This window comes from Perca fluviatilis, chromosome 4 (assembly GCF_010015445.1).
Source record: "Perca fluviatilis chromosome 4, GENO_Pfluv_1.0, whole genome shotgun sequence".
Lineage (NCBI taxonomy): Eukaryota > Metazoa > Chordata > Actinopteri > Perciformes > Percidae > Perca > Perca fluviatilis.
Window position 1 is genome coordinate 12776829 of NC_053115.1, and position 27324 is coordinate 12804152.

Below are 27324 nucleotides of genomic sequence, written 5' to 3' on the forward strand. Positions count from 1 at the left end.
AAATACATCCCAAATACCATTAGCTGTAACCGTTTATACACACTCCGCCCACTACAGCTCAACTCTGTTGAGTTGTTCCTTTTCGCGCTACTTTAGAGTAGACATTTCCAACAGTTCGTGAACGCAGCGTATCTCCTGACTGGATAGCAGCATGGAAAGAAAAGGTAACGCTGTAACTTACTACAAAATGCTTTTACACATATTACTTGAAACACATACGCGTTTCTTCAAGACATTTCTCTGGCAAATTAATTGTCATAGTTATTTTAACAACTGTAACAAGCCGCGTAACCGTTGATGAAAAGTAAAAGTGGACCATGCGCTCTGCTGTGTGTGTGTATGTTCACGGTATGCTAGCTCTAGCTAAGGTTCTCAGACTAACGTTAGCATCTGATCATGTCAAGTAGCTATGCGCCAAAACTTTTATCCAGGTTAGAGTACAAAATAAGCCACATTGTCCTCAACAAAACTATAAACAGATTTACCAGGGCTCGGCATGATAATGGACAAAACCTGTATGATATTGGCAGTCAAAATTACCAAGTTACTGTAGCAGCTAACGTTAACTTAAAATACCTCTTCTATTGGGGCAACACACCACAAAGGCCGGTTTACTAGCTTTTTAGAGGCGTTTACTCCAGCTAACTTAGCAACCTGCTAGCTACTCACAGTTGCTATTGTAGTCCTTAACTATGATGTTTTTGTTTTTTTTACACCTGCAGCCCCGGAACACAATACTGGGTCCTCTTTCTCTAAAATCACGAAATGGCCATAATAGCTTTAAGAAACAACACGTTGTCGTATTTGGAGAAAAAAAAAACAGCGAGTTAAGTAGCTAGCTATGTGTTAACTGTTTTCTCTCTACTTTTAGTACTCGCAATGCAAGCAAGGAAGAAGAGGACAAGGCCCAGGAAACCTGGCAAAAAGTAAGTTGTTTTTTTTTTTCTATTTTTTTTTCTTTCATGTCATATTACGGTTTACTCTCTCTGTTCCGGAAACACAAAGCAGGAGGCTCACTCATGAGAACACTGCGCAGCTTTAATTTCTCACTTGGCTGTAAACTTGGCAGCGTTGTGATTTGGAGTTGTCCCGCTTGGTGGATGCAGCATCACAATGTATCTGCAACTGTGTGACTTACAACTCCTTTACATTATCATTTTATATATATATATATGTATGTGTGTGTGTATATATATGTATGTATGTATGTATGTATGTATGTAATATATATATATATATATATATATATATATATATATATATATATATATATATATAGTGTGTATATATATGTATATATGTGGAGGGTATGTGGTAGTGGTGGGAGTACGGTAGATGCGCATGATGAAATAAGTAGATACGAATTAGTTAGCGATATAAGTGTATAGTGGATGTAGGTACGTGAGGACAATAGAGCCAAGTAGTAGATGCGAGTGCACACATACGATAGATGCAATGATGCAAATGTGCGGTGGCAGGACAAGCGAATTAGCTAGCAGATAGATAGATACGATAGAAAAGTAGCGTAAAACAAAAGAACGCTACGCATAAAGATACAGAGTAGGATTAGTAGTAGTCACATAGTTAGTACCATTGATGCGCGATGAGGGGAGAGTAATAAAAATAAAAAACATGATAGATAGCATGGATTAGTCGCGCGTACAAGCAATAGTCGTATAGGGCGTAGCGTGGCATCCATTATAGTGCGTCAAATTATGCGCAAAACCACCCCCTCGCCAAAACGCAGTATACACACACACACCACACACACACACACACACACACCAAAAACAAGAAAAAAAACACACACACACACACTCACACGTCATACACACACACACACACACACATAAGCAACACACACACACACACAGACAGACAAAGTACACACACACATACACACACACACATACACATATTACCACAATATAGTAAAATAATTATATAATGATGCAACATATGTGCATATATATATGGAAGGAGTACAAACCTCAGCACACAACATGCACACGCAGCACATTACTCACACAGCACAAATAAAAACACACATAATGACACGTGCACACACATACACACACGTGCGCACATGCAGGCGCACACACACACACACACACACACACAAACACGCACACACACACAAACACGCGCACACACAACACAGCCGCAAGCACACGCATTATACGCACAGACGCGCACATTACGTGCACACACACACACACATCTACGCAGCACACAGTACACACACACACACACACATTAATACACAACAACACACACATGTAGAATACATACACATATTATTAATTTATTATTATTATTATTATTATTATTATATTATTATTATTATTATTATTATTATTACACATAGTAGTATATATGGGTTTTTTTTGTGGCCGGGTTGGTTCAGTGGGTAGAGCAGGCGCACATATACTGAGAGGTTTATGCCTCGACGCAGTTCGAATCCGACCTGTGACGATTTCCTGCATGTCTTCCCCCTCTGTCTCCCCTTTCTCACCTAGCTGTCCTGTCGGAAAAGCCCAACAAATAAAGGGAAAAAAAAAATATTTTAATAAAAGAACTACACAAAAGTACATAATAGACATTGAAGTTCTCAAGTATTGTATTATGGATGGTAAGGAAGTCATTTAATCCTATTTAAAAGCATGTTGATGCTGTCAAGTAGTGACTGAATATCTTTGAGTAGTGGACAAAACAAGAGGACGTCATCTTGGGCTTTTGGGAAACACTGATCAATATTTTTCACCATTTTCTGACATTTTAGAGACCAAACAACTAATCGAATACTTGAGAAAATAATCAACAGATTAATCGACTATGAAAATAATCGTTAGTTGCAGCCCTAGATTCTTCAGTCTTTTAGCAGATGTTGAGACACCAGGAGAGCAGGGGCATTTCTCTTTTATGCAAATTGAATTAAAAAGCCTGTGTAAATAATGCAAATTACCTCAGGGCCCCCACAACAACAAATCTTTGGAATTTGCTATTGCGATATGAACTAAATCAATTTAACATTACAACTCCCCTATAAATGGCAAAACGGGGCTTTATTCTTTAATCTAGTCATAATGTCAAATAGGGATGCAACGGAAAATGACATTAAAATGCAGTTTTCAGCCTCTCAAATATCAAGATTTCTGGCTTTTCTCTGTTTTTATATGATATTAATTAGGGCGTTTTCACACCTGTAGTGAGTTTGCTTTGGTCCAAATCAATTGGTGAGTGAAAGGTGGAGGGGGGGGGTTTGGCCTTGACCAACTGCAACTTTGCTAGTTTGAAAGCCATGATGTCTCTCTCTCATGGGTGGGCCAAATTCTCTGGGCGGGCAAAGCAGAGAAAGGGGAGGTAACCTTGCTCCTTATGACCTCATAAGGAGAAGATTCCTGATCGGCCCATCTGAGCTTTCATTTTCTCAAAGGCAGAGCAGGATACCCAGGGCTCGGTTTACACCTATCGCCATTTCTAGCCACTGGGGGACTGTAGGCAGGCTGGGGGAACGCATATTAATGTTAAAAAACCTCATAAAGTGAAAATTTCATGCCATGGGACCTTTTAAATGATCAGACATTGTTTCGCGAGAGACGTTACTATGTCTGCTCTGCTTCCTGAGATTTCGCTCTGCTGTGCGGTGTCTCCAATTTTAGCGGCAGCTGGTATGACCACGGAGATGCGAGTGATGGACGGCAAGCTTGATCACAGTCCATTTCTGTGATAGAAACACTGCAAGCTGCTACAGTTTGCTGCTCTGCTGCATCGCAGATTGCTAAACACACCTGACTACAGGAGACATTAGCTCAGACTGGAGGAGTATATATAGTCTGTGCGGTTCGAGTACGGATCGCGTTCTCACCACAGACGTACCGCTCCAGAGTTCGATTAAAAACGTACCGAGACCTGCTTGAAGAGGTGGTCTCGGTACATTTTCAATCAAACTCTTGTTTGGTCTGCTTTTGGCGCGCACCCGAGTGCGATTGCCGCGTTCTCACCTGCCCTGACGAACCGCACCAGCGGGACAAACGAACTCTAGTGCAATTCAAAAAGGGACAATTATTTTCCCCAATTTTCTGAAATTTTATTTGGGACCAAATGATTGATTAATTTAGAAAATAATCGGCATATTAATTGATAATGAAAATAATTGTTAGTTGTAGCCCTAATATCAAATGCTATATTTCTGCCAAAAGCTACTGCTATAATGGGCCTTTCAGACAAAACATGGTTTGAGCTGTGCTCGCCTCTGGGTTCGGTGCACATCTACAGCACGCTGCGCCCAAAGTTAAACCAGGTTGAACTTTAAGCATGGCGGTAGCTGCTGATGCATTGTACAAAGCGCTGTGGTAATAATGGGTTTTAGAGAGCAGCTGATGCCGTTGCTGCCTTTTAGTCTGAAAGCCCATAACAGTGACATATGTAAGGGATAATGCAGAGCGAGTCGGTCATTATTGTGTATTTGAACCCCGTCAGGGTGATGCCTGAATCAGCCTGAAGGGGTTTAATATGCAATGACTGACCGACTCGCTCTACATTATCTCGCTTATTACACAGCTACTCAGACAGAGGTTACCCGCTGATGTCCCGGTCGGGGCGGTAAACTTTACTTCACCCATTTGCCCTTCTTCCTCCCCACTTCTCCTCTTTACATGTCATGAGACTCAACCTTCGCCTGTGGGTGCTTCACTAAATTTTCCATTTCACTCCTTAGGAGCAAGCCACATACTAAATATATCTCTCATCTCCCTCCTCTCTACCACCACGCCAGTCCACCTACTTCTTTTTTTTATTGAAAGCTTTATTTTTGCTTTGTTGCTCAACAATCTCGACAGTTGTCTCTTGGCAAATGAGGGGATTAATCTCTTGGCCAAAGCTAGTGCTTTTTTAATAATTGCATGGCTTGATGCAGCAGCCTCATCAGATCCAAAATTAATACTCAAAGCTGGAGGGTTAGTCTCTCCAGCTGTTAGTACTGTAGGCTAGTACCGCCACTGCCTCCATGAGCTGTCACAGCAACTGCTGCTGCTCATACTACTGCTAACAGTGTTGATTATACAGGCCAAACTACATTAACTAACCCCACCAGCATGCACCTGTCTCCTTTACCCTACACAGCAGTATATTTGCCCCTCTCCCCTCTTGACAGTGATGCTGTGCAAGAGTTTACACTTGGAAATGCATGATTTCTGTCAATCACCCCCCGCCCCTTCTCTCTTTTTTCTTTGCACCCATTATACTCCTTCCCTCCCCCTCTTGTGTGTCATTTGCTCTGTTGTGGCTGCTGTGCTGCTGAGAGGACGCAGCAGCCACTGTTCAGTCGAAGAGCCAGGGGAGAGGAGAGCAGACCTGGTACCAGACCTAGCTTTTAAAGTGCCACTTGCCTTATCCGAGTTTAGTTCAGTATAGAGTAGTGTAAAATAGCTTTAACCAAGTGTCCTCTGGGTCATGTGGCTCCTGGACTGGATCTTCTCCATCAATACAGCTGTGGTGAAGCTAGCCAGCGGTCTCACATGCAAGTGAGTGGTGCAAAAGTCTCATGTTTGTGTTTGTGTATGAGAGAGAGGAAGCAAGACTGACAGAGATTTCTTAGTAAAACTCAGACTTTGCTTGCGTCTGTACTTCTTGTTGAATCTGTGATGATGAAGATGGCCGCTCAGTGAGTAGTGTTTTGGTGCGTGCGCCAGATACCAGTTTACACAGTTTGGCTGACTTATTGATGGGCTGATCCATTTAAAAAAAATTAAGAAGCAGATTCTGACTCTGTGAGGTACCTGAATACCTCCTCATGTTTGGCTTGGTGTGTGTGTGTGCAAGCAAGCGAGAACGGGACTAATGATGTACCTGGTTGATTTGTGCTGCCATCTTTTAAAAAAAGCTTATCGCCCACCCATTGTTTCTCTTTATTACTGCATTAAAATATCCTACTTTATTTTGCATCACTTCAGACATGAAATCGCTAGTTTATCTAACTTTCTGTGCCTCAGATGTAGTTTTAGGATTACTTGTGCACTCAGGAGACTGAACAGGAATAGCCAGCATTGCAGAGTATTTACCCACACATCTGCACTCATATTGTATTTTGCTCTTATCTCTCCCTTTTCTCTCCCTCCATAGCTGCATTTCATTACATAATCTTTTATCATTGGCAGCCCATTACAGCTCTGTGTCCCTCTATTTTCTCTAGTGCTCTCTGTCTTCACCCTGCAGATGCACCACTATCCTTCTTATAAATATACATAGGCCTACATGTGTTGATTGTAAATAAGGGGTGCGTTGCTTCAGGCCATGCAGAAGATGTTGGTTTTTCAGCTTTTTGTGCAGAGAGCTTTGTTTTTGTGAACTAAGAAAACCTGCAGTGGTTTAATAGGTGCTGTAGCATACAAAGCTGCAGTGTCCTCTCTCTTTCTCTTAGTATGTCATGCCGTATCTGCTTGGAAGTAAAAAACATTGTCCCTTGCATGAGACATGCATACTTTTAGCAGGTGTTGGAGTGCTAAAGTGAAGGTGCTGCAGCACACTCGTTTACACTGTGTGCATTGCACCCTCGGTACAATTACCTAGTGCTGCTTTTTCATTCTGCTGCCCAGGCACTTGTCATTGATTTTGTCTGGAGGGGGGGGAGGAGGAGAGGAGAACGTACACTTTTTGGCCGCACTCCATCCCCAAGAGCTTTTTCCAACTCTGTGCCCTTGTTTATTTTGCTGTAGAGATCTGATAGGGCTGGATGGGTGGAAGCAATACAACAAAGAGAAACCAGGAGACACTGACACACTGTCATGTCCGATGTGTGCGCAGGAGTGATGGAGATGTCAAGTGGTTGTGGCTCTGTATTAGATTTCAGGCCTCGTTGGCACAATCACTGGCCCGTACGGAAATGTGGCTCAGGCTGCAGTTAAACAGATAATTTCTTAGGCTCTTTGTGTGTAAGACAGTTTCAGCATCGGCTTATGAAAAAGGTTTAAACATGTAAAAGTATGACCAGTTTTGTTAAAGAATAACAGGGACTTTGGCAGTAGAATCTTTGTTGTTGGACTAAGCAGAGCCTTGCACTGGCCTAAAGTCTAGGCTTTAGCCCGACCCTGGCCCAAGACGTTCAGGCCCTTGCCCGGCCCTTGTCCGACAGCTTATCATAATTCTCGACCCGAGCCCGACTAGAGCCTGTGTTTTTTTTTTTTTTTTCTCTCTCTCCTCCCTATAACACAGCCTATACTACTGTTGCAGCCATTAAAATGGTTGTTTTATTTTTAATGGCAACGTGATTATATTTTGTTTCAATTCTTTAAGTTAATTTAGAAAACAGTTTGGAGCATTTTTTTGTTGTTAAATTAATGTTTTTTTATTTTTCAAGTGTCGACCAAGCCGCTAGTGAGTTGACCACATGTTTGATCAGTTTAGCATCTCAAATCATCACTTGATTTGCCTCCAATACATTTCCATAGATTTAAAAAACACTTCAAGCTAGTTTAAACGTTTATCACCACCACAGTAAAAAGGCATTTTTGACAAGCTGAGGCAGGCTGCTGCTCACAACGGAGGGCTATACAATCTAAACAAATAATACAGAAAACATGCAGGTTGTCTTACCTAACACCTAGGCTATGCATCAAAAATCAAGGCTTCACCACAGAACATGGCCAATCCCAAGACCAACCCCAAATGAAAAAATGAGCCTCCTTACGCTACAGAATCCACAGTGGAGGGTTTTAGTACAGTCCTCCTTTCTAACTCTTCTAGCTGCGCTGAAGTCATGTTAGCTGCTATTGATGCTGGTGGGGACACTAAACACTAGGGGTGTAGAAAAAAAAAAATCGTATGTCGTGATTTATTTATTTTTTTGAGATGATTTTAGAATCAATTATTTCCCTAGAATTTTTATTTTTTTAAACCAATGATTGACCTTAATATGTTCTGTTTATACAGTACCGCCGACGGCAACTACATCATATCCGTTTCCAGCAAAACGGAGCAAAAGCAGAAAGTTAGGGGTGCACCGATATGATATTAAGATCAGATATCTGTTGATAAAATAGCTGGATGGGGGATCGGAAAAATTAACAGATTCAGTTTTTTTTCTCTCTGTCGTCGCACATCCTGGAAGAGTTGAGTTAACAAATGAAAATCGCAATACAAATCAAATCGGCACCCACGCATCGTGACAGAATCGAATCGGGACAAAAGCATCGTCCCAGGCCTAATAAACACTGTGCAAGACCAGTCGGGGTAGCTTGGTCTTGTGTTGTTTCCACCTAGCACAGCACATCTCGTAGTAATTTATTGGATGTCTAACACAGCCTAATACAGGCCCCTTGTCCGGCCCGCGTGTGAGCTATGAGGGCCGTGAATAAGTCGGGCCCCGTCGGGCTTTGGCTCAAATGCGGGGCTCTAGGACTAAGTGAGGCTGCAGTTAATATCTTTTTGAAATAGCTCTCTCCTACACTTCATGTTCTCGTTAGTGTCATTGTACTAGGGCAGACCCGAATGCTTCGAAGCTCCAATTGTTGCCATGGTAATCGACTACCAAATCAGTATTCGACTGCTTGGTTATTTTTATTTTATTGTTATCATCTATGCATTATCCCCAAAATCCAGAATAGCCAATGCAATAAGAAAGTGTGTGTGTGTGTGTGTGTGTGTGTGTGTGTGTGTGTGTGTTGTGTGTGTGTGTGTGTGTGTGTGTGTGTGTGTGTGTGTGTGTGTGTGTGTGTGTGTGTGTGTTAAGCATTGTTCTGTAGATATGCTCTTAAGCAAGGATTGCATATGTGTGCACATCAGGTTTTCACAGCGAGTGCTCACATGCAGAAACAGGCACTATTCACCACTGGTTATATTGTCATGCTCTCTGTATCCTTGTTGAGGTGTGTGTGTGTGTGTGTGTGTGTGTGTGTGTGTGTGTGTGTGTGTGTGCGCCCTCTAATGTGTTGAAGAATTGCCTCAATCATTTGTTCAGAGTAACAAAATTGCACCAAACTGTGTACGTATTGAAGACGTGAATCTAATTTTTATGTCAAAATGAACTCAAATACTGATTAGCAATGGGATTTTAAAATTGAACATTTAGATGTACGGCAACACTATCTGTTGCCGTTGCATTGTACAGGTGCATACAGCTCCTTTTGTAGAGGTGCATCAGTAAACTGGTCTTGGGCGTATACATTTACAATGAATTAAGTAGAGATGCACCGATAGACCGGCTGGTGACTGGAATTGGCTGATTTTCACGTGATCGGCCATGACCGGCCGGTCAGTCTGACGTATGCCGATTTTATGCCGGTCAAATGCTGTAAATAAATAACATTGTAAAGGCTACCATGCACAATGCATAGGAATTATATATAGGCTAGCAAATAACAATAAACCCACTATTAATTACATTATCTTAATGCATTGTAACTACTGTAGCATGTAAATGTACATAAAATACAAACGTGAGCAAGGGCGTTCAACAATCGCCATTACATCGAATCAACAGCCACGTGCAACCTAGCTAGCAGGTGAAGAACACAAACAACGAAATCACCAGCTAACAATGAACTGATAACATAAGTTATACGACTTACGGTAGGTTTCCACACAGCAAAATTTCGCTTTGCTCTCATTGAGGTTGAATGGAGACGAAATTCGCCCTGATTGAGCGAGATGAGAGCGAATCGCCGAGGGCAGCGAAATAAAGTTGACGAAAGTTTAACTTTATTCAAATGAGGACCACTCGAGAACCAGTCAGGTCCGTTTGTTTGTGTTTGGAGGCGGGATTTACAAAAAAAGTCTGACCAAGATGGCGGAGGTTATCAGCGCCGTATCATGAAAATTTTGATGTGATTAAAATGTTTCTACACGAACATCGGTACTTCTATCAACACAAATTGTGTTTTATGTGACACAAACTTAATTAGGGCACATACACCACTAAATAGATCACTGTATATGTTAGTTTAAACACTCAAACTTTTCAGCTAGCCGACAGGCTAATCGCTAGCATGTTCGGACATTGGATTTCATTGTAGCCTAGCCAGGCAGCTAGCTAGCTAGGCTACTTGTGCATTTGTTTGATTACATGTTTTGTTGGCGAACATTGACGCTTGTAGCAACACGGATTGTTGTTTATATGTCACACAAACTTAAACAGGGCAAACACACCACCAAATAGACCACTGTAGATAGTTTAAACACTCAAAATGATTCAGCTAGCCGACAGGTCACCCGCTAGCATGTTCGGACATTGCATTTCATTGTAAGCATAGCCAGGCAGCTAGGCTACATAGCCAGGTTACCAGAGCATTTATGAGCTAACATTTTACCCATGAGTTGCTACTGTGCATTTTTACCGCCCTGTCTTCTGACAGCCCGGTACATTTAAAAAAAAGTTGCGGTCTTGCGTGTTGTTTTCGCGACCCCGCCCCCGAGGCAAACTTTCGCTGGCCAAAATTCGCGAGGTGTTTCGCTGTGTGGCACCCTACCGTTACAGTTCTCAAGGATGCGCACACACGCAATCTCCACTGACTAGATATCCTCCTTGCGAGTCTCTCTCTTTTTTTAATTTTATTTAATTTTTTCTTCTGTTATTTCCCCCCCCGGTGGCGTGCATGCCGCTCGCGGTGTGAAGCGCGTGTCCGCGCTATTCTCCGACATGCACTATTAACAATCACTGCTTATGGACTGTTTAGTTTTCTAAATATATCAAAAAAACGTTGGTGGATATTGGATGTGAAAAGAAGGAAATGGTTCTTCCATAACCTAGCACTTTAGATGTGTGAATTTCCCACACCAGGAGTAATTTAAATAGTTCTATTTTATAGCGATCGATTATCTGTTCAAAAAATGTTCTATGTAAAATGTTCTATTAAAGAAAAGATAGAAAATAAATATTTGTGTGTGCTGTAAAGTGGTTAGAAAAAATTTAATCGGTATCGGCTAAAATCGGTATCGGCAGGTCAAACTCAATGAAAAATCGGAAATCGGCCTAGAAAATTGTAATCGGTGCATCTCTAGAATTAAGATAATGAAACTGAATGTGGGATTACAAAGGTAGACAATTTTTAGCATTGCATACATTTGGACAATGGACCGGATTGACCAAATACTGTAGTTCCCACAGCACACCAGAGCATCTGCACACATCGGCCATTTGGTGCACAGGTGTTTCTCATCTGCAGAAGCTGAGGAACATTCCATCCTCCTCCTACGTGAGCCCTGTTTCTGTGTAACGTAGAGTTTTTCCTGCGTGTCTCTACGACGTGGAACGTTAGACAGCCAATCACAAGTATTATTAGATCTTCGTAAAAGCATGCTGCATGCTTATTGGCTCACTGACGCCGATGAGATTTACTCCTTAGGTATTGAAATTGGGTATTGAATGACGAGGCATTTTTCCATACTTGATACTTTTAGAGGCGATTCAGTCGGTGCCTAAAAAGTATTGCATTTGGTACCCAGCCCTACTTAATACACGGACCTCCTCTCTCTTTTTCTTTCTCTCTCACCGTACACTTGCTAACGTGTGGGCTGCAGCTGCCGCTGTGTGCGCAACATGCATGGGGTGTGTGTGGCTGTGACACTGTTTGCACTCTGCGCGAGAAACATGATGCGGCACGTGTGCAGAAGACGACTGCTCCGTGGATGCATAATGGTAACAATCGGCTTGTCCAGATGCTCTCTTACAGTCATTCGCTTAGTATAGGCAGTGCGCCAAAATATTAAGGCGCTGCACCTAAGACGTATACAATGGCAGGGAAAACCCTGATCACTATATAAATGAAGTCACAACAGTGATTCAGTTGAGAGGGTGGTCAAACATTTGGGCACATGCCTCTGGTGGTGGTGGTTGGGGAGGGGGGTTATCCTCTATGCAACCAGGGTTTGTTTAAAGATTGAAAAACAAAACGTCTTCTTTTAAAATAAATTAATAACTGCACCCTCCTTTTTTTTTTTCTTTTTTTTTCCAGAAATTGTTTTGTCAATTTTGACTTATGTTAATAATTAATCTAGTTTCATTGTCTCAAGCATGGGATTATACTGTTATATATATGCTTTCCTACCGATTCCTTTTCTACATCTAGGGGTTCAAATCATCTTGATTGTGAAGCAGAAACTGCTAACACTGCTGGAGCATAATGCCTGTGCAACAAAAATACTGAGTAGCATTGCTGTTTCAGTGCAAAAAAGAAAAGAAGATGAGTGAAACATTGCTGGTATGGCAGGCGTACCAAATTGGGGCGGGGGGTGATGATGATGATGATGATGGACAGACTGACAGAGAGGGGAAAGATGAATGATGTTGTTTTGGTCAGACAAGGAGGAGGGGTGGGGGCTGATGTCGTCCCTCACCTGCAATGCAGTGCTGGGCTACATCACCCAATCATCCCCCAGCTGTCAGTGAAGGGGGCCGGGCCAGCGGCTCACGACAGCCAAGGAGAGTTCTCGGTCAGAGAGAGAGAGAGAGAGAAAGTGAGCGAGAGATTCCGCGAGCGTGCTCCAGGACTCAGCCTCAGTGTTCAGCCCGCAGCAAAGCCTGCACATTTCTCCTCTTCTTCCTCTCCTTTCTGCACTTGTCTTCCCACCACTCTTTCCTCTTCTTTCCCCTATTCTCATTCTGCTTGCAGACTCCCCCCACCCCTTCCTCTACAATCTCTGCTTTTTCAGTCATCAGCACTGATCGCACTCTCCTTCTCCACTCTACTTTTCACTCTCCATCCCTCTCCCTTCCCTTCTTTTTTTTTTTTTTGGCGGATTGAGTGAAAGGGTTTCTTTTAAGAACTCCACTCTTCTGTCCTCCCTCCATCACGTCCCATGGGCATCCGTGCATCTTGCAGGTAAGAGTGGTGTGTGTGTGTGTGTGTATGTGCGCGCGCAGATGGGTCAACCATATGCAGTTTGAGGTTGTCTTGAAACAGCTCCAGGTGTTTTGAGTGTTTCAGAAGTCCTTGAAGTATCGTGCGTTTTGTTCATGGTTGTTGTTGTCTGGCCGTCAGGGGGCATTAAACTGTCTCTGTCCATCTGTCGTACCGCAGTGATTAAAAAAAACTAGAATGAACGATCTGGAAAGGCATACTCGTCTACTGTCCTAAATTTGAGAATGCTTGTGTTGGGTTCGAAATGTCATTTTTTTTTTATGTCATGCATATTTGCTAAACATTTCTCCCTTATAAAGTATCTCTCATAGACATTGTCCCTGTAACCTCTACCATTCTGTCCCTCCATCTCTTTCTACTCCCTAGTTAAATAAAAATAGTGTTGATTTTTCCAGCTAGGCCATAATTAGATTTAGTCCTGGGATCAAAGGTCCATGTGTCAAGTTTTTTTTTTTTCTTTCTTTTTTTTCTTTATTTTTTACTTAATCTTAGGGCTGGGCGATAGGGAGAAAACCAGATATCACAATATTCTTGACCAAATACCTCGATATCAATATTGCGGTGATATTCTAGGGTTGACAATTGGTACTCTAACAAAATATCTTCACACTTTTTACGATTTCACGATTTTAGATAAATGATCATCAGTAATGTGGACATAATGTCTAAGTGGGGTAAAAGGCAAATAATAGAACAGCTAGAACAGTCTGGTAAGTTCAGAAGAGTTACTGTAATGCAGCCTTTAAAACCAGTAAAAGACAACACTTTTGTCATATCACGATATTACGATATCCAAAATCTGAGACGATATCTAGTCTCATATCACGATATCGATATATCGATATATTGCCCAGCTCTACTTAATCCTTAATATGTGTAAGGGATTTAAGCTGACAGAAACTCAGTTTAGTCATAGTTATCAAGCACCATGATCAACATTTTAGTCTATTTTTAGTCCTAGGAAAAACACTTGAGATTTTAGTCTTGTTTTTGTCTTTTGAGGGGAGCTCAGGTGCAAAGCACAATGGGGGGGGAGACAGCCAACATTCACTGACATGGATGCATGATTTTTTGTCAAAATGCCTTTTTTACTACATGGCAATGGTCTCATCTAAGGATGCACGATATTGGATTTTGGCCAGTATTCGATATGCCGACATTTTCAAACTCATTCTGGCTGATATGACATATACACATCTTTTTTAAATTTAATTTCACAAGTCTTTCCTATGCTACTTTTTTCAAGTGTATAACTTAATGAAAGTCCAGTTTAACTCATCTGTGAAAAAGTTTGGATCAAATCAATAACTAAGGAACATAAAACAAAATATCCTGTTCAGGTTTTATGACTAACAGGGGTTTCCCTGGGTTGCCGAGGGACAGATCACTAAAGCAAAACTTGTGAGGAGCGGCTTGTCACTAAAATGAGAATAGCTGGTCCACCTTAAAGCCAGCCAACTTTAAGTTAGTGAGTGCCTAAATCCTTCACTTTCTTTAACCAGCAGCTAGCATGCAAGACACGGAAACTTGGCTTGGGTCTTGTCTTGAGGAGTAGTAGTATTTATTCACCGACAGATTAACTGTGTACAGTCTGCGCTGCTACTTTAACAGCTATAGCGTTACTGCTAACTTCATCAGTGACACACCTCCTTCTCTCTCTTTTTCTTTCTCTCTCTTCGTCTCCACCACACTCTTGCTAGCGTGTGGGAGGCAGCTGCCACTGTTAGCGTTAAGGCTGCTAGTAGCTTGCTCCTGATATTGTTTGTGAACTTCTGGATGGTGGTTTTTAATATGAGTGATCAAATTGGCGGCGTTGAAGGACTTGATTATGCATCAAGTATTGCATAGTGCACTCGCATTTCTTCTTTTTTCACTGTGAAAAACGTCCAGGCCACGGACATTGCTTAGTCTTCACTTCAGCATCACAAACTCCACGTGGCCCAAAAAAAAAAAAAAAACACACTAACACAACGGCAGCTAGCATCAGCCGATACCAATGTGATTGTTCATGTAGTTATATATAGCTCGACCAGAAACTATCTGGCTAAAACAGATCGCCGATTCAGTTTTGCCTTCATTATTTTCCGTGAAGTTTGCTGGAAGTGATGTAGCGTTTTGCTGTATGTGGAGTGAGCATTGCGCCGGACTCAGTTTAAAAAGAATATCCTTTTAAATCCTACTTTGCTTTCAACTAAATAACAGGAGTAACAGGCGAACCAGCTTTAAAAGTGTTAAATTGGGTCTGGATATAACGTCACTCGGTCTGGGTCACCAATTAGTGATGACTGCTCCAAATCTTGTGTGTCTTTAAGTATTTGAGACTAGAGCTGTCAGTCTTCCTCTATAATACCATTCAAATTTCATTTTTAATTTTTTATATTTGAATAATATTCAAATATTTAATGCTTTTTGTTCATCAGACGTGACTTGAGAAGAGGGAGATTAGCTAACGTTAGCCAACCTAATTATAAAAATCACATTTGAATAGTATTGATTTTTTTTTTTTAATTCAAATTATATTCAACTATCGGAATTCGTTCCGTTCCAACAGCCCTATTTGAGACACAGAAAGCATGAGAGGGAAGCAATGGGGATAAGGGAGGAGAATAGACCGACCTAACCAACGTTTAAATATATTTGTACACTTTGTGCCTGTGAGTAAAAGAATACATGTAGTGATGTTTAGCCTTTGCCACACAGTGTGTTTGGAGGCCTCACTTTTTTTTAAAGTAAATGTGATATAGTTAAAGGTGCCGTAGGTAGGATTGAATGCGTGTGCATGAGCAGTGATTGACACGCAGTTAGAAAGTTAGTTTTATAAGGCTTACCTACTGAGAACACAAAACCTAAAACCATTGACTGAACATCTTTAATGCTGCTGTAAAATGTAGGGAGACCCAAACATTATTTATGGTTGAAAACATTTTGAGAAAAAAAATAAATAAATTGAGAGTGCCCACTTCAGTGACACCTTTTCTTTTTGAGAGAAAAATCTCACAGCAGATGGGTGAATGTGTAGAAGTATAATCACAGAATGAATAATATTAAAAATCTTTTAGTCTGAGCTTTTTCTCCTAGGAGGATGCCTCCTACACCCTATTCATATATGAGCCAGGCATATATCAGCAGGCCAGTATTATTGGTTAATATTTGGAATCTTGCAGATATATCAAATATACTGTAGTGATATTAGCAGATATGCAAGCACAAGTTGGCTCTTAATATATTTTGTACTCTTTGAAGTTGAGTGTCTGCACCAAAAACCCTGAATTCGTTGAACTCAGTTATTTCCTGACAAAAATATAATAGTAACCTAATTTATTAAATAATCCCTGCACCTCTGACTTCAACTCACCATTGTTAATTGTCTTTCCCTCCCTCAGAAATGGTAACAAACAGTTGAGTTCTGCTGGCGGCTAAGCATAACACAGCTTTGTGCGCATGTTTTAGCAATGATGCATCCAAAATGGTCCTTCTGCTCAGACTTAAGACAATGAACTGATTAGCTAAGAATGCTAATCCTAATGACTTTTAACATCACAACAGAGTACAATCAACCAAAACAATCACTTCTATGAAAAAAAAAAAATACATATAGGTTGCTTTGCCTGGCCAAAAGCACGTGGCACATTACTTTAAGCATGCTCATTTTGAATACACAGTTGCAGATGAAATATAACTTTTTACCTAGTCGATACATGCTTAGATTTGCCTTTGTGTGCTAACAGTTTTGCAATCAGTTGATAAAACTTTCTCAAGTTGTGACTACAAAAATCTGAAATGAGTCTGCTTAAAAATTCAAATGAGAGATTTTGTATGTAAGACCACAGTGTGTTTATTTGAAATAGTGTGAAGAAAAACAATGTTGTTTGTGAAGTAAACCTCTGTCTGCACTGCAATGCAGAGAAAGGGATTTCTTGCTGGGAGCTGTTAGCTGTTCTTACCTCCACAGTGCACCATGATCAGCCCTCTGCAGTAATACAGTGAGGCAGCATAAGGACTTGTGATTTTCAAAATCACAAGTTCGAGATGAACAAAAAGTTGTTTGTTTTAAGCATAGCAAGGCATTGTGAAACTAGGGCTGGTTACCGAACGTTGATACTTTATGGCACCGAAAAATTATTTCTTTCGGTGCCAAATTTCGGTTCCAAAAGTGTCTGAGCGCGTAAGCGCAAGCTTATCTGTCCTCTCTGCATATTGACACAGAGCGGAGCTCCGACCAACACACACACACACACGCACACGCACACACACACACACACACACACGGAGAGGTACGGACGGAGTAAACTGTCTGCAGTTTTGTTGAAGTCACAGAGAGTCACGTTTGGTTTCAAGTGTAGTTACAGTTTTTCAAAACTTCACGCAGACACCGTTTGCTGCGATATGATATTAATGGCGAGCCGAAAGCGGTCACGGTGCTGTTGACGTTACACTTTCTCTTAGAAAAGCAGGCAGAACGGTGGTTTCTCTGTCCTGATGACTGACTGACAGGCTGAGCTTCAAAGCAAGGCACTTTTAATAATGTTACTCTGAGTGAGCAGTTTTACCAGATTTTTTTTATTTTGATAACCGTTTTGATTCACAATTAAAGTGGAAAATAAAAGCTTTGTGTTTAATGTATTTTTGTTGATGTTCAGTATCATTAGGAACCGGCATCGAAACTGAGTTATCGAAATTGGCACCGGATCGAAAGATTTTGAACGATACCCAGACCTAGGTAAAACACAGTGTTTCCCACAGATTAGAAAGCAATTTGTGGCGAGGGGGTGTCGCCCCGTGTCACTTATTGCCAAGAAACTTATGAGCAAATCTCTGGTGAACACAAGATTTAAAGTGGTGCTTTTGCATGATTCTTTGTGGAGAAACTTGGTCTTACAGATCTGTCAGTTAAATCAACTAATCAATTAGTCGACAAATTCATATGAGTGTTAGTCGGCTAAGAACTTCTTATATCTAGGCCAGCCCTAGTTGCTAATTGGTTGAAGAGTGTTTACTAAATTCATTGGTGATTGATTGACTATGTTTCCATCGACCCGTTTTTATCCGAATTAAGTGATATCGAATGAAAAATGCCTTATGGAAACAGTAAAATCCGACTGAATTTCATGAATATCGACTCAAATGAAATACGTTCGGTCTCATTGGATTTTCTCTTGATCGATATACGGCTTATGCGATAAACGCTGATGGAAACGTTATTTGCCGAATAAATGATGAATTGCGATTAAGTTTTAGGTCATTTTATGGTTGCAACCCACAATAAAACGAAGAAGAAGAAGTTTCAGTTCATTTCCGCCCAGTATTTCCGCTCTGTTTGCAAAACAAAAACAGATGTAAGTGGACAAACGAGGAGACGAGATACTTTTTTAATTTAATTTACCAGAAAAATATAACCGCTATTTTAGATAGCAAAAATCTAAGAAACGGCATAATTTATCAGGAGCTCGCGAAGGAAATGACCAACAGTTACGACGGGGACATTAAACGCTAAACTTGAAAAAGCTTAACGTGGTTTAATGTATCTAAACAACGATGATCATCACCAGATTTATCATGGTTATATCTTGTCATGAACACTTAAGCCTGTCAAAAAAACTAAATCGAAATCCAACTATTATAGAAGTTATCTTCACGTTAATATTTTCTTCATCAGTGGCCGTATTAATATTATTAATATGGCGAGGAAAAAGCTTAACATGGTTTAATGTACCTAAACAATGATCAGTGATTACCAAATTTCTCTCTCATATTGCTCCTCATAACCACTGAAAACTGTAAAAAACTCGAACCCAAAGTCCAATTATTATGGACATTATCTGACATTAAGCGTTTATGCAGAGCCTATGGAAAAAGCTTACGTGGTTGAATGTACCTAAACAATGATCAATCATCACCAAATTTCTCTCTCATATTACCCATCATAACCACGGAAAACTGTCAAATAATCTAACACAAAGTCCAATTATTATGGACGTTATCTGACACATTAACGTGAGATAACTTATAATCGTTGGATTTGGATTTAGTTTTTTTGACAGGCTTAAGTGTTCATGACAAGATATGACCACGATACATCTGGTGATGACTGATCGTTGTTTAGATACATTAAACCACGTTAAGCTTTTTCACGTTAAGCGTTTTAGAATGTCCCTTACGACAAGCTGTGGGACGTCCTGCGGAGTAAATGGAAGGCGCTCAAACAGCGATACACGGCTCAAAAAAGAGAGTTGTCTCGCAGCGGTGCCGGAGGGAAAATATAAGGCAAGTTCCACCTTTTTGATGAGCTGGATCAGATCCATCGGAGCTTAGGCTATAGCTTGGCTTCTAATATTAACAACTACTTTTTCTAGCAAAACTTTGTTCGCAAAAGTTCGCTTGAATCTTGTGCGATTCAGTGCAAAAATGAATGGAAACACCATAAAATGTCTCAAATCAATTCGATATACCAATTTAATCGCAAAACAGCATGTGACGTCATTACGCACAGGTTTTTATTCGCTTTAAAGCTGTTTGATGGAAACACACTTTCACCAGCTTTATTCGCATGAGTTTTTTTTACCGAACTTCAGATAATTCGATTGACAAGTGGATGGAAACTTGGCTAGTGATTGTGCAGTCTCTTCTTTCAGCACCATGGACAGCACCAAGAGAATATTTGGTATAACAAACGAACAAAAATCTATTTCGTGAAACAAAACAAAAAGTAAAAAAAAAAAAAGAAGTAATTTACTTAATAGATAACAAAACAAGGAAGAAATGATGTGTGACAATAATTTGACTCTGTGTCCCTCATGGCATGCTTTAATAACGGACTCAGGGAGCGTATGCAGTGTTCCCAGTGAATAGTTTGAGAAGCCGGATGCTCTCCTCCGGAGCACTGGACGTGGTTACCACCAGGCACCGTTGCCATCTGCAGGGGCCTCTTGTTTTACTTGTTTGACTTCTAACTTGAATCCTGTGTGTGATTATTTTCATGGACAGAAACATGGTTTCTGTTACTCTCCAATGAGCTGTCCTAGTATATGAACAACTTAATAATTCATTCCACTTTGTTCAGATTCACACAACACAACATGCATATTTAAGCATTGTGCAATCATCAGTTATTCAACAAAACAATTAATCTTTAATAATATTAGGTCTTGGTCGAAGAAGTCCTGTACTTCCTACCCAGCCGTTGGTACTTATTGTGTAGCTGACTGACCATATAGATTCTTGAGCTTTAAAATGCACTTTTTCCTCACTTCTGTCAAATTGACACTATCGTACTCATCCACGCTGTTTTAAATTAATTCAAATTCCACTCCAGAAATGTGCTTTTAATGTGCGTCTCAAGTGTGGGGGTGTGGGGGTACCATTCATCCAATGTTCCAAAGGCACATTCTGTTTACAAATCTGATATTATTTTAAAAGGCTAACTGAGGAAACATTGGAGAACCCTTTTACAATTATGTAAGGACATAATGTAATCTGAAAACTGCTGCCCTGATTTAAAAAAAAAAAAAAACATGTAGCTGATCTCAGCTGGTATTCTGTCTGTAATTGTGTGTGTGTGTGTGTGTGTGTGTGTGTGTGTGTGTGTGTGTGTGTGTGTGTGTGTGTGAGAGATATATATCATTAGTATATTTGCTTAAATGCTCTACAATCAGAGGGAGAAGTGTTAAGTGTTCTTTTACTGAGTCCACTTTTTGCTCTTTTAGTGCAAGCTCCCATTTTTTGTAATTGCTAAAATGAGTTTTAATTCTCAACATAGAGGAGATATCAATTGAAAAAATGTATTAAAGATTTTCTGCAGTTGTACTCTTGAAGTTGCTTGAAATATCTTAACATGACAACACAACAAGGAATAAGTGCCTTTAACTTGATTTTTAGATGTTTATGCCTATACATTGTTGCTGTAATTACTGTATATTAGCTTTTATTTTTGGCCTGTTATTAATTCTAGCTGCTTTCTTCTCTGTCCCTTTGTGCTTACATGACTGTTCTAACTTGTCGCTGAAATATTAAACAGGCTCTGATCTTTGCTTACTTGTACTTTTGGTGAAATAATCCACTATATTACTTTCGGTGGGTGACCACACTGTAAGCATGTTCATTTAATGTCTTGCCTGAAAATAACATATTATGGAAACTACACTTCCATTTCTCTCTCTGTCTTCTGTCCCTTACCGCCCCCCCTCTCTCCGTTTGTCGTCCTCACTCAGACCAGAGCCTCACGGTCGTGGAGGTGGTTCTCAGCCGGGCCAGGCAGACTCTCCACTCCCAGAGCAGGATGAGGAGATCCTGGGCTCTGATGACGATGAGCAGGAGGACCCCAACGACTACTGCAGGGGTAGGTGGTGTGTGGTTGGAAAAAAACCCATCTTGCAGCATAATCTTGGTTAAAACAACCTGATTTAATGCAACTTCAGTTGAATGTCCTCACTATATTTGTCAATGACATGCACGCACGCAGTAATCGGCATAGGCTGCTACATACTTGCCAACATTTACTTATTTTTGGGTGGGGGGGGGGGTGTAATACATAACCCCTTGCTATTAACCTATGTGTGTTAATTGTATAGCCCACTTGTTCTTGATAGGCTGGAAACAATAGACAGCGCTGATGGTTAGCTTAGCATGCATATAACCATAGTAAATCAAAGGCAGCATGCTAGCTACCTTCATATGTTAAGCTAAAGGTCAATGGTTTGGGCTACTACTTAGCCTACTGCAGGGCTATTGAGGCCACACCCACTACACAGATCATTTCTAAAATCCAACATTCTACAGCACATTGAAGCTGATTGAAGACAGATTGAAGACAGTACTGCATTTGAGCCCACAGACAGTACAGGCCAAAAGTTTGGACACACCTTCTCATTCAATGCGTTTCCTTTTTATTTTCATGACTATTTACATTGTAGATTCTCACTGAAGGCATCAAAACTATGAATGAACACATATGGAATGATGTACTTAACAAAAAAGTGTGAAATAACTGAAAACATGTCTTATATTTTAGATTCTTCAAAGTAGCCACTAGGGATGGGCGATATAGACGATATGCAATATAAACGATTTCAAAATTGGCCTACGATAGTGCAATATAAATTTAAATCTCTATCGCGATAATTCATGTTGATGACGCAATCTACCCGCGAAGTTTAGAGCCACGAGCTGCAACCGGCTGCAACGCGTCATCGTCATCTTGAGTAAACATGACTAAAAGCGAAACAAGGAGCTGGTGAAAAAGACCGGTGCAACATCCATTATTTGGACTTGGTTTGGATTTAAGCCGCTACAACGGAGCTGTGGTCGAGCCGTACCACGGAGCCTTTCACCAGCCTGACCATTCACTATATAACGGACAATTGGAATCTTGGCAGCCGGTGTTTGCAGACGTTGTACTTCCCCGCTGAACATACAACCGTGTGTGCGTGTGTGTGCAGCGGAGTGGGACCAAAACATTTACCGGGACGTTTACGGCCCCTGCTGTACGGGTTGAGCAGAGGCTGCACAGTTTGACCAGCAGGCAGCAGCGCCAGGCCGATGGATGGTGTTGCTAACAACTTGCAATGTATAACTATTATCAGACCGGCCCACCGGGAAAAGTCCCGACGTGTGTGTGTGTTCGTGTGTGTGTGTGTGTGTGTGTGTGTGTGTGTGTGTGTGTGTGTGTTTGTGTTCGTGTTCAAATGCATGGCTGCAGGTAAGAACCTTTGTTTGAAATATGTTTTTATTTAAAGTATCTGTTGCCTAATACTGAAAGTATTTTCAGTACAGTGTCTGTTCCTTAACTAAACAGACACCAGTTTGTCCTGTTCTCTGCATCTTGGGTGGCATTTAAGAACCAAGGACTTAAACTTACTAAGTGTATTAAACTAACTAAGTGTAGTGCCTTTTAGAATGGTTTGCACTAAAGAGAAGACACCCAATACTTTAAGCTTTTTCTTTGTCAAAGTCTCTGCAACTAGTGTACTTGAATTTTATTTATCTGCAACATTATGTTGTATAATTACAGTTTTGAACAATAAATCTTCTCAAAACTACATACTATGTTTCTTTCTCTTAAAAAAAAAAAAAAAAATACATTTAGCAGTTTGGTTTTCCTTATGGTCTATGTAACCTGGTCTGAAATGGTTCTATTATAATTTATATATCGCGATATATATCGTTATCGCAAGAGGCTGCAATGTATATCGCAATATGGATTTTAGGCAATATCGCCCATCCCTAGTAGCCACCCTTTGCTCTTTTATTAACAAGGGAAAAAATTCCACTAATTAACCCTGACAAAGCACACCTGTGAAGTGAAAACCATTTCAGGTGACTACCTCATGAAGCTCATTGAGAGAACACCAAGGGTTTGCAGAGTTATCAAAAAAAGCAAAGGGTGGCTACTTTGAAGAATCTAAAATATAAGACATGTTTTCAGTTATTTCACACTTTTTTGTTAAGTACATAATTCCATATGTGTTAATTCATAGTTTTGATGCCTTCAGTGAGAATCTAAAATGTAAATAGTCATGAAAATAAAAAGGAAACTCATTGAATGAGAAGGTGTGTCCAAACTTTTGGCCTGTTGTTGTGTGTGTGTGTGTGTATATATATATATATATATATATATATATATATATATATATATATACATACATATATATATACATATACATACATATATACATACATACATACATACATATATATATATATACATATACTTTTTTTAAATTGTTTTTCAAATCCACTTGCACCCAGACTTTGATTCATGTGAATACACATACACTCAACATACAATAATTGAACAACATGGTTTGAGTGTATCTGCATCTTTCTTTGGTCAGGTGGATATCACCATGTGAAGATTGGAGATCTGTTCCACGGGAGATACCATGTGATCCGTAAGCTGGGCTGGGGGCATTTCTCCACTGTGTGGCTGGCCTGGGACATCCAGTAAGTTTTGCCCCTGTCGGGATCTCTGAACAGTAGCTATGGAGTGCTGTGTGCAGAAGTATGTAATGGTCAACCGTGAGGGACAGGAATTTCCGCCATGATGCTGCCTATATATGTGATATTTATAGAGTATATGCTGTTTCTGTAACCCTGAGCAGCACATATTGAGTATCATGGGCCTATAATAAATCATGGTTATAGGCTCTATTAAAGTCCTGGTGCCTTTTTTTAGTTTAATAATGTTGTTGGACATTAGAAGTTTTATGGATATATGCATGAGAGGTTTAATGTTACTGTAATTGTTATTAATTGATATGTATTTCAAAATATGTTTATTTGGTTGTGATGAGTTAAATCGCTGATTTTGTGTGTGTGTGTTTTTCAGGGAGAAGCGCTTTGTGGCCATGAAGGTTGTAAAAAGTGCTGAACATTACACAGAGACAGCTCTGGATGAGATCAAGCTGCTCAAATCTGTAAGGCACACAGTCACCATCAGTCACCATGACATAAATATTTTCACTCCGGTGATTTCAGTGCCCACAACGTGTGTGCGTGTGTGTGTGTGTGTGTGTGTGTGTTGTGTTTTCCAGGTGAGAAACACAGATCCCAGTGACCCCAGCAGAGAGAAAGTGGTGCAGCTTCTAGACGACTTCAAAATTTCTGGCATAAATGGCACTCGTATCCTTTGTTGTTAACTTTCATGTGTTTTGTAAAATACAGATCTCACTTTGCCCCACATCTAATCAGACTGGCTGAGTATGAATGATGGATAAAGCAATACAGACAATATCATTGTCCACGTTTGATCAAGTTTCAGGTTGTTGTTTGCATGTTTTATAAGATGAACTGTGAATGGTGCATACTGACCAGTTTTCTGACTGTGTCAGCCAAAAGATTATAGAATGTTTTTCCGGTGCTATAGTTCGATGAACAGTGCAACAACAGCAATTTAAATGCTTGACATTCTTCTATGTTCTCTTCCCTTCCACTGTTGTCTCAGTGTGATGGCTTGGATATACTGATTACTATCATTCCAGGCCAAATAGCTACTTTAGTGTTCAACAGCCAAGGGTAAGACTGCATCACCTCAGGCCAGACATTAATTTAGTGCTTGAAGGCCACATTTGTCTGCATTACTTTTAAAGATGAACATATCTTAGCCAGAGTTCTACCATAATTATTGAGTTTGAATGCTAACAGCAGTGACAAGATGCAATTTGAGTGCCAGTCATTTGGCAACATAAAGTCTCCAGCAATTTCATTACACCCCCAGATTCACACTCTGCCCTGCTAATCGGGGTTCACAGATGTTCATCTGACGTCGGCTAGCTGTGTGCTTTGGCATGCCTTGAAGCGTCCCAGTCCCCAATGCACCAACACTGGCTCCATCCCTGTCTCTCGCACGCCACCCAGTCTACAGCTGTGCCCTCAGGCCCAGACATCCCCAGACATCCTCTGGACGTTTGTGGTATATACTGAAAGATTTTTCAAAACCTAGAAAGGTCATTGAAGTCCAAGTATGTACGGGGCAATTATGTGTGTGTGTAGAAAGACTCATTGACATAATTTTATCGAAGTTTTTTTTGTTGTCAAATCAGTGTCGAGCTCGGCTGGTGAGAAATATAGTTATATTTCTCAAATACAAGTTTGTGTACTTTCCCTCAGAAAATGGAAAATATCTGCTGTTTGATCAATAGAAATGTGTAGTTATGTTTATATGTGTGATATTATAAATTGTATTGGCTTAGGTCCACTGTAGATTTTAGAAGTTGTTCTATTAGTCCTTGACCTTATATTTCTTCAGATGTGTGCATGGTATTTGAGGTGCTGGGTTATCACCTTCTGAAGTGGATCATCAAGTCGAATTACCAAGGCCTGCCCCTGCCCTGTGTTAAAAGCATCATACGACAGGTACTGTACAGCTCAATTTGTCTTTAAAATATCCCTTATCTCTTGTTATCTTTATTAACAAGACTTTTATTTTTTTTATTTTTTTATTTTTTGGCAAAAAGAAAACAAATAGTGTGTCTTCCTGAGACAGTTACCAGTTCTTTACAAATCAGGAGACACCTCAGAAGTATTTGAGTTATTCATGTTTTAAGATTGGTCGAGAATTATGTATTTTACCGTTCTCAGTGATCGACATTCACCTTTACTACCTAACATCCTTCATTTTGACACTCTGACTTTTCTGCACTGCAGGTTCTTCAGGGTTTAGATTACCTTCACACAAAGTGTAAGATCATCCACACAGACATCAAACCGGAGAACATCCTGCTGACCGTCAACGAGCCCTACATCAAGAAAATGGCGGCTGAAGCTACGCAGTGGCAGAAGACTGGCGCGGCACCTCCCTCGGGTTCTGCAGGTCACAGCCTTTCTTTTCCTCAGCACTCCACTAAGCAACTTGTGTGGTTTGATCGGCATGTTGCTGAGACAACGGGGAATTTGCTGTTAAGATTCATCAGCAGGTCCAGTGCCTTTCACTGTTTGACTGACGTGTTACTTATTTGGTGTGATTGGTGTTCCGTAACTGATACTACTTAAGCAGGACATATCATTGATTAGGTATTAGTTTTTAATTGGATTAGTTTGACGATTGTATTGTAAAGAGGCGAAAACCGGCCATAAATGTGGAAGACTGATTTTCCAGCACTGTTATAATCCTCGTGTGTGTGTGTGTGTGTGTGTGTGTGTGTGTGTGTGTGTGTGTGTGTGTGTGTGTGTGTGTGTGTGTGTGTGTGTGTGTGTGTGTGTGTGTGTGTGTGTGTGTGTGTGTGTGTGTGTGTGTGTGTGTCTCTGTGTTTCTGTCGGTGTCTGAGACGTGAAAAACTATGAAGTTTCTAATAAAAACGGAGCGTTAAGCCGTGTGTCAGTATGAGTCACCAGTGGATTGGTTATGAAAATTACCGTCTTGCTCAGAGGAGTGTGTGACTCGTGCTGAGCCTTGTGCCGCTGCAGAGGCAGTCTATTAGTACAGCTTGGTGTGAATCAACTCAGCAACCCGCTCCGAATACTAATTATAGAGAGGCGAAGCATATGCCACATATGTCGTTCACTAATGCAATCCTCTGATTATTTTCCTGTTCCCTACAGTGAGTACAGCCCCAGTACCCAAACCAGTAAGTTTTTATTTATTTTTATTTTTACCAGATCTAGTCATCTGAGGACCTCGGAGCAGAATACAAGTCAAGTCGGGATACAAATAAGATTTGATCCTCTCCTCTTGTTCTCTTTCCCAAGATGGCCAAAATGTCAAAGAACAAAAAGAAGAAGATGAAGAAGAAGCAGAGGAAGCAGGCAGAGATGCTGGAGAAGAGGATCCAGGAGATGGAGGGAGGAGCAGCTGAAGGAGAAGAGGAGGAGGAGGATGAGGAGACGACAACAGAGACCACCGAAGATACAACTTCCACAGCCACCCTCTCCATGTCTGCCACGCTGCAAGACATTGCTAACCATACTATCACAGGTAAGTGAGACTGAGGTGGAGGACAGCGGATAATTTTTCAGTTAAAATGTTTATGGTTTTTAT

The 27324-nt window shown here is 40.6% G+C and overlaps 1 protein-coding gene across 3 annotated transcripts in view; it reads left to right on the plus strand.

The window, feature by feature from the left end:
• Nucleotides 1–42: 42 nt before the first annotated feature.
• srpk1b (SRSF protein kinase 1b) overlaps nt 43–27324 on the plus strand; it is a 32920-nt gene continuing 5638 nt past the window's right edge. Inside the window, exons 1-10 of one of the 3 annotated variants that reach the window (XM_039796936.1) lie at nt 43–164; nt 872–926; nt 21062–21189; nt 23684–23792; nt 24178–24265; nt 24383–24470; nt 25597–25703; nt 25995–26160; nt 26889–26914; nt 27036–27261. In XM_039796936.1, the coding sequence (XP_039652870.1) occupies nt 152–164; nt 872–926; nt 21062–21189; nt 23684–23792; nt 24178–24265; nt 24383–24470; nt 25597–25703; nt 25995–26160; nt 26889–26914; nt 27036–27261 (1006 nt within the window). In that variant the 5' untranslated portion in view covers nt 43–151. Of the gene's footprint in view, nt 165–871; nt 927–5331; nt 5526–12519; nt 12816–21061; nt 21190–23683; nt 23793–24177; nt 24266–24382; nt 24471–25596; nt 25704–25994; nt 26161–26888; nt 26915–27035; nt 27262–27324 lie in introns of those variants that run through there. The other 2 variants (XM_039796934.1, XM_039796937.1) reach the window with 2 other exon arrangements.